The 12,770-nt window shown below is 34.5% G+C and overlaps 1 protein-coding gene across 1 annotated transcript; it reads right to left on the bottom strand.

The window, feature by feature from the left end:
- Positions 1-1,386: 1,386 nt before the first annotated feature.
- LOC123912438 lies at positions 1,387-6,358 on the bottom strand. The gene is made up of 4 exons (XM_045963218.1): positions 5,192-6,358; positions 3,512-4,858; positions 2,348-2,459; positions 1,387-1,877 (listed from the first exon to the last, which is right to left on the bottom strand). Exons 1-4 carry the CDS (start codon positions 5,765-5,767, stop codon positions 1,645-1,647), a joined length of 2,268 nt encoding a protein of 755 aa, XP_045819174.1. The 5' UTR covers positions 5,768-6,358; the 3' UTR covers positions 1,387-1,644.
- Between the last annotated feature and the right edge of the window lie 6,412 nt (positions 6,359-12,770).

Here is a 12,770-nt window from a genome sequence, read left to right on the forward strand (position 1 = left end):
AACGCAAAGGACCAAATGTGTAGTTAAACCTTTTTTTTTTAAGAAGCTAAGTTAGCCCATTCAAATTTGCACTGGAGAGAATCGAACCTGAGACCTTAAGGAGGAGCACACTCATAGGTCTCAAGTCAAAACCACCGGACAAACCCAAGTGGGTTGAAATTGACAACTTAATCCCCTAAATTAACAAAATTCCAAGTTAATCCCTCGATTTTTAAAACATAATCAAATTAATCTGCACGTCAGTCCGAGTTAACTAAGAGAGTTAATCGAGCTAAATTGAAACTTAGTCAGCCTCTAACATTCACATCCACTTGGACATAAAGCAAGGGACAAAATTGTGTTTTTAAAAACTGATGTCTTCAACATTATTTTTCCATTGCTTTCTCCAACCATTCATTCATTCTTGCCTTCTATACTTATTCCAACAATTTTTTCAAAAGTGAAATGAGAAAAATGGATGATGGTTCTCATTCTCAATTAATACAATCGGGAGATCTATTTTAAGGTTTCCTTTTTATGCCACAAGATGATACTCCCTCCGGTTCTTAATATAAGAGAAACTTTACTTTTTAGATTCATTGAGAATTCAATGTATCTAGTCTATATTATGGACTACATACATTAGATTCTTAATGAATCTAAAAAATAAAATTTCTCTTATATTAAGGACCGAAGGAAGTAATTGTCTAGTCCCTTAAGGATGGGTTCCCACTCCACCCTATATTTTAAAATGAAATAAAAACCAAATCCAGCGAATGGATACCTACAGACATGGAGGTTATATGAATTATATTGTCATGCCTAACTAACTACGCTCATTCTATACATACATGATAACAGGAACATAATGAATTATTAAAAGAATATAAGATGCAAGATTTCTCATACCCAGGTGTGTAAACAATATTGAAATATTTCAAAATCTAGTAATAATATATATGTAAGATTTCTCATAGTAGAATGAAGGTTAAAATTGGAAATTTTGGGGCACAGCAAGGCCATGCCCAAGAAATTTTCAACAATTATTGGCCACAGGTAAGGCCATGCCCAAGAAACTACCATAGCCGATACAAATTTAGGCCCATTTGTTACAATAATGTTTTCTTGTCAGGTTAGAAATTCTGTCCGAGGTTCGAACTCCAATCCTGTATATAAAATGCGATATCCCTACCAACTAAGCTAAATTTACGGGGACATAAAAATTTATCTTTAAATTAGTAAAATATGAAAATCACTTATTATAATATGCAATGTAACAAATGGGCCGTAAACCAAAAAAAAAACAAATGGGCCGTTAATAAGGATCCCGAAAGGAAAATCTTAGAAAGCAAAAGAAAATAAGGAAACACGCACGCCACAATTAAACAAACAAAAAAAAAGCAGCAATGAGTCTTGAAAATTCTGTATTTCTTTTTCTTCAATTCTTTCTTAAAAGGGAAAGAAGTCAACAAAATCTAGTACTAGCGAAGATTAGTGTGAGGTCATGATTTCCATCCAAATTGTACATATGTAAACAAAAATCTGTACACTGTTTACAGTATATAAGAGGGGAAAAAACACAGCAGCAAATCTACTGTGACCATTCCTGTAGAGTAAAATATGTGGGTGTTATAATTTGCATCCAAAACAGAATTGATCTAACCATCAATCAAAAAAGTAGTTTGCCCCAATTTCTGCTGATTCTGCAGCTGCGGCTGCTCCGGCTATTTTAATCAACATTGCTGCCTTGTAGGTTGCCAAATCTGCATTTTCAGCAAGAATTTGAGCCCTTTTGCGTTTTTGAATGGCTATTTCCATCGATGCATTTGCTGAGGCTATGGCTTCTTTAACCCTAAGCATTGCTTCCTCTTCCAAGGCATCTTGTTCAGCTACAATTGCTGAAAATCGATACAAGATGACAAAATTTAACAACATGCTATTTATATTTAATATATTCCAACAAAACAAACAACAGTCATTTAACTGATCTGACAGATTCTATAACATAATTCTTCTGAACATCCATAAATTTGTAGAATATAAACCCGCAGTTATGCCATTCTAATAAAGAATCTGGTATTTGAATAAAATAGACATGGAGTTTCAAGATATATGTTAACTAAAATAACTAAAAAAGCACAGAAAATGTCTGAATGTTCGTTCTATTAAAAAAAATGCAACTACACAAGATATTGGGACAAAACAGTAATATTCAAGAAATTGTATTGGAAGATGAGCCTATCCACTAATACCAAAAAGGATAAAGAAAAAACAATTACATGAAAATTCAACGCCAACCATAGTGAAGGCAAAACATCTTTGGAATCATAACATTACACCTAGTTGATGACAAAAAGTAAAAAATTACCTCTCAACACACTTGGTTGATTGCCTCTACCAAACTGACTTGGTTGTCTTTTAAACGACCTCTTCTTTTGCAGCAAAGGTCTCGGAACAAGTGCCCTCTTTGATTGATGATTCTGACGAAAATAATCATGTCAATTAGATAATAGGGATTACAATATAGTAATTTACAACACCACATAAGGTTCAAACACAGGATTTTAAGTAGGATCGGTAGACCGGTGAAAGATCATAACACGACTTGTAAGATTCTACCGAAGGGGAAAATTGTAATTTCACGTGTATGTATATATATACTCACACAAAAGCATAAAAATTATAATGCATGAACAAAATAACATATAAATCACTACATTAAATTAGAATACATTTTATAAATTAGAATACATTTTATATCATCAAATGCATCTGTTCGGGTATCAACCATACTAATCAATTGCAACAAGCTGCTTCAAATCACATAAACTGCATCATTTATGGTGTTGTGGCTGCTATAGCACTGGAGATTGTATCACTCGCAGCCACAGTATTCAAACTAACTCAAAAATCTTCTGCTCCCAACCAATGTGACTTGAGACAGTTTTTTGGGGTTATATTATATTGGACTTGCATCCCTCACTCTGGTTAAGATGAAAACCATGATTACAGTCCCGACTTATTGTTAATCAGCACCATTTCATGATGTTTATTATATTATCATTGAGATTGGTAAAATATAATTTTCAACATTAAGGTTCACTAGTGGTTCTCATTTCAAGAATAATCTACGATCCGGGACGAAACATAACTGTCACATGGAGCACGTTTCCATGTAATAATTTTAAGTGAACAAACCTATTTGACGACAAGCAAGAAAGAATAAAAGTGGCCTCAACATAGGAAGCCAGGGACTATAAGAATCATATTTAAAGTGGACTTCCTATTGCCAAAAAAAAAAGGACTTCCAGACTTTCCAAATATTCATTATACCTACGGGAAGAAATATTTGGAAAACCCTTGTTTACCACAGGTCCATAACACCAGTAATTCTTCTAATGTCCTACTGAGATGAAAAGACAGCCAGGAAACTATGTGTTGGGACTTGAGAAGATACAAACTTTGTATTCATAAAACATAAACGGACATGATTCACGCACACAATATAACTAATACATGATAGTAAATTTACCTGGAAAACTCTAATTAGCAAAGAACGTTTTTGCTTCCGTTTATTCATCCAATAGGTGTATACCGCTTCTACAACTTCCTTGCTGCCGAGATCCTGGCAACAGCTAGCCGCAGATTTTACATCAAAGGAATCGTCTGGATTACAATAATAAACCTTCTCAAAAGCATCAATGATTAACTCAAAATTATCCTCTGAAAGATGCTCTTGAAACTCATTATTGAGCTTGCTCAGCCATTCCTCATCTTCAGAGTCCATGTCATAATTTGCAGTTCTCCTTGCCATTGCTCTAGTTATCTCATCCCCAAGCACAGATATATATGTAGCTGGTCTCTGAAAGGGAAAATCGTTACTTTTAGTTTCAGCATAGGAAGAGACCCCGTGAACTCCTGGCACTGGAATTGATTTAGCAACAGGACCAGGGATATTTCTATCAGAACACTGCTTATAAAGGTCTTTAAAAATAATCCAATCGTTGCGATTGGCAAACTCCAGCTTCCAACCATTATCCAATGAAACCATTATAGCCTGGGTGAACCGGCTTGAAGACCAAGGTCGCATCACTTTTTCGGCCTTGAAAGTGCATCTTGTCAATCCATCTCTCTTTACAGTGAGAAGCCATTCTCTTGAAGCAGACATCTCCAAAGTGACAATTGCCCCATCTTGCCTGTAACACCGGTCTGACTCTATAACCAATATGTTTGCAGAACAGAGAGAAGAATCTACACTTTTTGTTGAATCCACAAGGGAAGAACTAGCTTCTTTCAAGCTTCTAGCGATATCCTCATTGGGTAAACTTCTATGTCTCTTGGTAGGGGTCATAGCAGAGAAGTGGATATTGCGTTTTCTACCACCCATTAAATCTGAAGCTACTAGTCCATTACATCTACGTAAATTCATTGTGAAAGGACTATGAGCTTTCCTTTTCCTAAGTGAACTCCTCCTCTTCTGAGTGAATCTAGAGTTCAAAACACTTCTAAACTGCCCATTTCGACCACCAGCTAGCCTGGGACCCTTGACAGAGGAAGGTAAGGATAAACTGTCACTGAATTCAATAACATCAGGTATAACAGTTCCACTCTCAGAAGGTTCTCTTTCAACAGTATCACACGAAATCTGCGACCTGTCCTTGTATTCTGGGAGATCAATTTTCTCGTCATCCTCGTCATCACTATGTGCAGTTATTGGATTATGTACAATAAAAAACGATCTAAAGAGAAAATCTAATTGCCTTGATGAGTGCAGATACTCAAAATAAACCGGAACAGCAGAAAAGTCAACAGAGAACAATGGAATGAAGTCTGTGATCCCAAAAAACTGGCAGATTCCAGTATTAGCAGGAGGCGAACCCTGCAAGTTGGTAAAAAAAAAATATATCGCATGAGATCATGGAGCAAAGTAAAACAGTAACAGTCACAAAGTATGCATTTGTTTGGTCCAGTGGCCTATTGGCTATAAGTGTGGAAAAGTAGAGAATCCGGTGTTCAAACTCCGGTCTCTCCCCAATAACGTCCCTGATAGGTACCAACTGAGTTACCATCGGGGACACAATAGCTAGACTTACAAAGTATGGATTTTTTTTTCTCAAGTGATTAAATTGCTTTCCTCAAATTAATTAATCAATAAAAGCAAGTAAATTCAATTCAATTAATCAAGTTTACGAAAGATATACATAAAACATACCTGCAGAAACTGTACACCCTGTGATGCAAAAGCAACATGAATTGGTTGAGACAGAAAAAAGGCCAAAACCTCAGGTAATGTAACTGTAAACCTCGTCATGTACCTCAACACCGAAACCAACAAAGACGAAAATCGACCATTTTTTCGAGCACAGGGCTTCACAACAACAGAAAAAACACAGGGCTCACTACTCTCACCCACCTTTACTCCTCTTTTCCTTCTAGAATATTTCAACCACTTCTCACCTCCAGTCCTTCTCCGTTTTCTACTATACGCTATACCATACATCCTATCAATTCCACCACCCCTTCCCACCTGCCCCATCGCCGGTATCGCCGCCTTTTCCGCAGCTGTCGTTTTCGCCATCGCCACATCAGCGTTGCGTCTAGTGTTTTCCTTAGATGGTGACTGCGGCTTCGGCCAATCATCTCCTTCGTTTCCTCCCTTGGTCTTATCATCGTCGACCGATTGTTCCGGAAATAACCTTCGGCCGGACCTAAGAACCCGACCCGAGTCGGATCCCTTCATAACCACTCCGAAAACCCTAGTGGACCGTCTCATCCCTGCCGCCGGCATTGCCGTACGGTTCTTTTATCAGAAGTCCAGTCGAAGAACAAAAAAAAACTCGAATAAGTTAAAAAAACCGGAATCGAACCGGGTTTAACTTTTCAGTTTCTCATACACATAGAATCTAGAACCATCGTTACTCCGAACGACGATCGCGTTCAATACCAAAAAAAAAAGGAGAAATGAAATCAATAATCAATAAATAGTGAGAAAACGATTATTATAAAATCGAATCTGAAACGAAAAGAAAAAAAGAGAAATCGGAACGAAAGAGTTAGATCGGAGAGAGATAAATAGTGTTTGAGTGTTGTGGCTAACTAGGGTTTATTATTTGATGATAAATAAAAAAACCGCTGTGAAAGAGGGAAAAGGAAAAGATAGGAGAGAGAGTGAGAGTGAGGAGAGGCGTTGGATTAAAAAGGTGGACGGTTGAGATGTATTGAGCGCGCAATCCAAAGAGGGTTCTTTGTTCCGTTTTTCTTGTTTCCCAAGACAGAAAGAAGAGGGAGAGTGGGAGTCGATATTGTTGGGACACGTAATTAGCGGCTAAAGGTTTGTGGAAAGACGGGTTTAGCCTTTGTACCATACAACGGAACGGATCAGTCACCAGGTGCATTGGATGGAGGGAAGATGGATGGATATATCATACGGTACTTCTTGTATACTTTAATGGGTTTTATAAAATCATTTTTTTTAGGCTTAACTATTTGGTTCCTTATGTTTATTTTAGGTTTTAATTTGGTCTTTTATGTTTAAAAAGTATTAATTTGGTCCCTTACGTTTATTTTAGGTTTCAAGTTAGTCTTTTTCGTTAGTTTTGTCATTAACACCGTTTGAACAGTACACGTGTCAGTGTGTCCAAGTGTCACGTGTCAATCCACATATGCAAATTGGTTGTCACATGTGACAAAATTGACGGAAAGGACTAACTTGAAACCTAAAATAAACCTAATTACGTAAGGGACCAAATTGATACTTTTTAAACGTAAGGGACCAAATTAAAATCTAAAATAAATGTAAGGGACCAAATGTGTAGTTAAACTTTTTTTTATAATTACTTTTTTTGTTGCTAAATTAATCATCTAATATGGTTGTGCACGACTGCAAATATAAAAATATGTTTATTAAAAAATTTATATTTTTGTGTCAGAAAAAATATATTTTTTGATTTTTATATTTAACGTGTTCTGAATTGGACCTAGAAGCCCAAAAGTTGAGGAAAAATATTAGTTGGACTATCGAGCAAGGCCCAATAAGGAACAGTCCACGAAGACTTCCTACGAGTCAACGGTCACAATATCTAGGGATGGCAAAAAAAACTCAAACCCGAGAGACCCACCCGAACCCAAACCCAAGTCAACGGGCGAAATCCGATTTGACTGAGTTTGAGTTCGAGTGACACCCGATAATATGGGTGTGGGTTTGGTATCAGTCAAACTCACACCCGAAACTCATACACCCACCCGAAATATTTTATAATTACCTAATTACCCCTCATAGTCTCCCTCAATTTCCTTAGAAGACCTTAATTTTAGTTGTAATTTAATTTGGATTTAATTGATATGCACCGACGGTGTAAAATAATTTTACACTGTCAACCAATATCAACCATGTTTTCCGCCACATCACCCCATTTCACCCCACTTTCTTGATATGACATGGCAAAATAATGCTTGTTTATTGGACGATTGTGCAAAACTATTTTACACCATCGGTGCATATCAATTAAACTCATTTAATTTCTTGAAAATCTATGTTGTAATTTCTTGAAAGTCCGTATTTGAATTTTCTTGGAATACCTTAATTTTAGTTGTAATTTAATTCAAAGTCTATGTTGGAATTTAATTTCTTAAATTTGCAAATTATTTTCAAATGTGATGCGGGTTTGGGTTTGGGTGGAAAAAACCTGAACCCAATGGGTGTGAGCGTGGGTGTTGTTTTGCCACCCGAACAACCTTTGGGTTTGGGTGATGATTTCGGGTGTGGGTTTGGTAAGTGTCAAACCCGCACCCATGGGTGCTCGTTGTCATCCCTAACAATATCCTCACGTATTGTAACGGTCGATCACGAGAATGATGAGCATTTATCGCTCATTATAGCTCTCTAGTCGTTTTTCGGCAGCCACTTGATGATCATTAATCAAAGGGTCTTGGCTCAGCGTTTGGGCTATATAAACTTCACTCGTGCAGTGGAGTCAGGTATGCATTCTAACCTACTGAAAATCTCGCTTCACTCAAATCACTGACTTAAGTTTCGGAGCACCTGCGGGTACACACCCCCCTTCACTTCGCCGGAGGCGGAACGGAGCAATGTCGGATGCAACCACTCTTCTGATCAGGTATGATCACAACGTAAAATTAATTTTAGAATTAATAGCTCTTTGATGTGATCAAATTTTGATTTATCCTCCATAAAATAAATTTTTTTTATGACAAGTATATGTGATTTTTCTTTTATTTTTTTTATTTAGTGACACCACATAATAAACTAATTTTAAAAAATGAAGAAAAAAAATCCAACTACTATTCATCACTACCACCACCAACATAATCACTAACACTATGTTTGGATGTCAAAGAGATATGAAAGAGAGAAATAGTGAAGAGAGAAACAAGAGATAAGAGAGATAGAAGAAAAATTGGATAGAAATTTTATATGGTTTGGATGAATAGAAAAGTGTGAAGAGAGAAATTAATTAAAATGAGAAAATAACAAATTTATCATTTTTTACAAGAAAATAAACTAGTTGAATGGGGGTATTGTTGTAAAATTGTTTATTTCACTTCTTATCACACAAATATCTCTTAATATGGAGAGATTTATCCTTTTCAAAAAAAATAAAAATATGGAGAGATTTATTTTTGACAGTTACTGACCATTATATTTTCCTCTTTTCTTATTTATCTTCTCATCCAAACCCTTATTTATCTTCTCATCCAAACCATAGAAATAACTAATTTCTTTGCTATCTATCTCTTTCTTATTTCTCTCTTTTGTAAATCTACCTAAACAAACCCATGTAAATTCAACAAGTCAAAAATTATTTAGTGGGATTAAATTCAAGAGAGAACTCCAAATACAAACTTTACAACAAAACACAAAAAAGATCTAATCTGCAAACAAACAAAAAAGGCAGACACACACCACCACCATCATGAACTCAGGACAATAGAAAAATCCCACATAACATTTTTTTTGTAAGGAAAAATGATCCACTTGTAGTAAATTGTAATATGCGAAGCAGAAAACACATTTTGCATGGTTCAAATCTAGTACTTTATTTTTTCTTCAAAAAAAAAATAAAATCTAGTACTAAGTTGTTTGTCAAAAAAAAAAAAATAATCTATAGTACTCCTACTAAGTTTGAGAAATCCATGACAATTCGATAGAGACAATGAATGAATGGGTGTCTTGGAGAATATGAACAGTTAAATTTTAGTTCTAAAGGAGGGTGTATTGGATTGAGATTTTATGAGACAATTTTGGCAAAAAAAGTCTTGATGATTTTATAAGATTTTGTTGGACTATATTGATTTTGTGAGATTTTAAAGACTTTTTTACAAAGACTTTTTTACAATCAAGATTTTTAACACATGATTTGAATGAATTTTGAGAGATTTTTTCAAAAGACTTTTTTACAATCAAGATTTCATAACACTTTATATATTAGGAAACTTTTGTATATTAGGAAAATTTTAAAAGAATCAATAAATTTTAATAAAAGAAATTATATTTTTTTGGGAATCCAAAGATTTAAAAAAAAAACCTTACATTTTTTTTTTACGTATATGTTTCTAATCACCAATAAAAAGGTTATCACCACCACCACCATTGATGGAAAATAGAAGCAGATGAATGGGTGACGAAAAAAATTTGTTTGCCGTTGTAATTAATCAAAACTTTGTAAAAAAGATGTAGAATTTGTTAAAATATTTTTTTGCAAAAAAATATATTTGATAGGTAAAGAAGAAGAAGAAAACCGGTATAATGATGATGAAAGTAAAAAGTCTTGAAGAGTTTGAAAAATTCTCAAGACTTTTGGAGAGATTGTTGAAAAAGTGAACAAAGAAAAGAAGAAAAAACCGGGTGCAGTGATGATGAACTGTGAAAGTAATAAAGAAGAAGAAGAAATTTTATACGGATGAAAGTAAAAAGTCTTGGAGAGTTCAAAAAAGTCTCAAGGCTTTTGGTGAGATTGTTGAAAAAGTCTGTCAAGTGTATTTTCAACTAAAAAGTCTCTCAAAATCCATTTCAAACAAGAATCCATCAAAATCGGTAGACTTTTGAATACCAATGGACATTTTAAAAGTAGAAACAAATCTCAATTGAATACCAACGGATTTTGTTGCCCTGAAAAAAAAATCTTATTTGTCTTGATTGAATACCACAAGATTTATTTAACTTTTTTAAAAGTCTTGATTGAATACCTCAAGATTTTTTTGTCATAAAAAAGTCTTTTAAAATCCCATGAAATCCCAATCCAATACATCCCCCTAAAATAAAAAATGGAACGTGTTGTTTATTTCAAGTGGTGGAATCTAGTAATAGGTAATAAAATAAACACACTTAAGTTGGTCTAGTGGTGTTGACTTTGGACCTTGGAGTGTGCTCCTTTCAATGTCTCAAGTTCGATTCTCTTTGTTGTCAATTTTAGTGGGTTAGTCCATACAGTAGACACCATCAAACACGGTTCAACAAGTCTTTGAAACAAGTTTATAATCAAACACAGTACAACTGAAGTTGCCCTGTTTAGTCGCTTATTTTTTAACATATCAAATTTTGACATATGTCCAACAACTTGTAAACTTCGATTTTATTGGGTGTCAGTTTTTATGTTGGAAGTAAGAAAGTTGTATATATATATTGAGGATTGTATACGTTGCTATAGTAAGAAAGTTGTATATTGTATATATACTGAGGATCATATAGGTTGTTACTTATGTTAAAGCCTTGTTACTTATGTTAAAGCTCTTTTTGACAAAATTAAGCTATAATAGCTGAAAAATTAATTTATAGTTGATAACTGAAAAACTATCTGATTAAAATTAAAATTAGTTTTGAAAATGATTGATAAATATAAAATGACTTAAAATGACATGTTTGACAAAATTAAGCTATAAGAAGATAACTCACTGAAAAGTAAATTTATAGTTGATAACTGAAAAGCCACCTGATTGAAATTAAAATTAGTTTTTAAAATGATTGATAAATATAAAATGACATACTATTTGACAAAATTAAGCTATAATATAACTTATAACTGAAAAGTTAATTTATAGCTGATAACTGAAAAGCCATCTGATTGAAATTAAAATTAGTTTTTAAAATGATTGATAAATATAAAAGGACATAAAAGGACATATTTGACAAAATTAAGCTATGACAAAACTTTTCTGTAAGTGGACAAGATCGCTACCAAGTAATAAAGTGATAAGTTATCGTCTCCACATGAATTGTGCCAAAATTACTAGTTTCGCTTAGGAATTTGGAAAGTAAAGGTGTTTTGCATTCACTTTGTTGGTTTCGAGAGAGTTTGACTAATAAAAGTAAAGAACAATTAAAATAAATAAAAAGTAAATAAAATGCAATCAAAATAAAAGGTTGTGTCAGTAGACGCACGAGGTGGTTAAGTGTTTCGAATTCTTCCATTATTCCTGCTTGATAACCAGCGTTATATTTTACTTCACTATTAGTTATTATCCGACAGATTAATTTCTATTAAAATAAGTTTAGTGTTATCATTGCTTATTTCTATTGCAATTTGAATAAAGTTTAATCAATGGTTGATAGGTTTCCCCTTGTTTTATAGTATCCTCACCTTTAACAAGTTCAGCCTTTAAAAAGACATCCTTACCTTTAACGAGTTCAACGTTTGACAAATTCTCTCTATCTTGATTGATTAACCATAGACATGCAGAATTTAACTAAGTGTAAATCTTAATCCTACCCCCTTCCTCAGGTACTGAATTTAATGATCTTATGTTGGTCGGTTGAATTGTCTTTAGATTCGGGCTTATTAGTCTATTCTCACGGGATTAGCTAATTCCTATGGGTTTGTTCTATAACGTGATCATGATTAAGAACAAAGAATTACAAGCAAGACAATTGTAGAAAATAACTCAATAACAATCGAATATAAACTTGTTCGAACCAAATTACATGTCTCAATCATTCATAAGGGAGTTCATCGACCTAACCTAGGAAAATAAAATTACAAAGACAATAAAAAGAAAGGAACCCTATTGCCTTGGAGTTCCTTGATCATCTTTGCCTCCTCCTTAGAGTTCTCCTAATTCTATTGAATATTGGAATAACTCTCAATATTTCTGAATGAATAATTATGAAGGAGGATGACTCTATCTATAGTTTTTCAACTGGATTTAGGCTTTTTTTTGCGCTCCATCATATGCATTGTGGCCACGATGGGTCATATCGTGGTATGATGAAGATTTGTTACAGATTTTCTCGTTTTGTTTCACAACCTTTCATCGTACAGCAATCGATATCAGCGTGGAATAAGCCAAACAACAGTACTCACAGCAGCAGCAATCGCATGGAATAAGCCGAACGGAGGTAATAACACAGCGGCGGCAACAGTAAATCACAGCAACAAGGAAAATAAAGAAAAAGAACTGGACTGAATACTTTGTGAACAATTGCATAAAACAGAATTTTATTGTTTTTGAACTAACTGATGTTCTGCAGTCGTGAAAAGGTAGAAAAATTGAGTGTTTGGGTTCCTTTTATTGACTAATGTTTCAGCTGAGAAATCCTGAGATCGTGCAAAAGAAGTGCCAAAACGCCAACGGTTGCATCACAAATCTCTTAAGCGCGATCTGGAAAAAGGCATTTGTTGTTGCTGATCCAATTTGGTTATCTAAATGTGTGTGGTTGAAAAAGGGCATTCTCCTGACCAAAAAAAGAAGAGAAAATGGGCATTCTCCTGCCGCCATTGTTGCAAAGCGACATCTCCACCGTTGCCGCCATCTCGCTGTTGAACCGGTTACAATCT

This window comes from Trifolium pratense, linkage group LG1 (assembly GCF_020283565.1).
Source record: "Trifolium pratense cultivar HEN17-A07 linkage group LG1, ARS_RC_1.1, whole genome shotgun sequence".
Classification (NCBI taxonomy): domain Eukaryota; kingdom Viridiplantae; phylum Streptophyta; class Magnoliopsida; order Fabales; family Fabaceae; genus Trifolium; species Trifolium pratense.

Coding starts and splice junctions, on each gene's coding strand:
- LOC123912438 (XM_045963218.1), bottom strand. CDS start 5,767: ATGCCGGCGGCAGGGATGAGACGGTCCACTAGGGTTTTCGGAGTGGTT. Junction 2,460..3,511: donor TGCTAATTAGAGTTTTCCAG/GTAAATTTACTA, acceptor TATTTTCGTCAG/AATCATCAATCAAAGAGGGC. Junction 1,878..2,347: donor TCAACCAAGTGTGTTGAGAG/GTAATTTTTTAC, acceptor ATCGATTTTCAG/CAATTGTAGCTGAACAAGAT.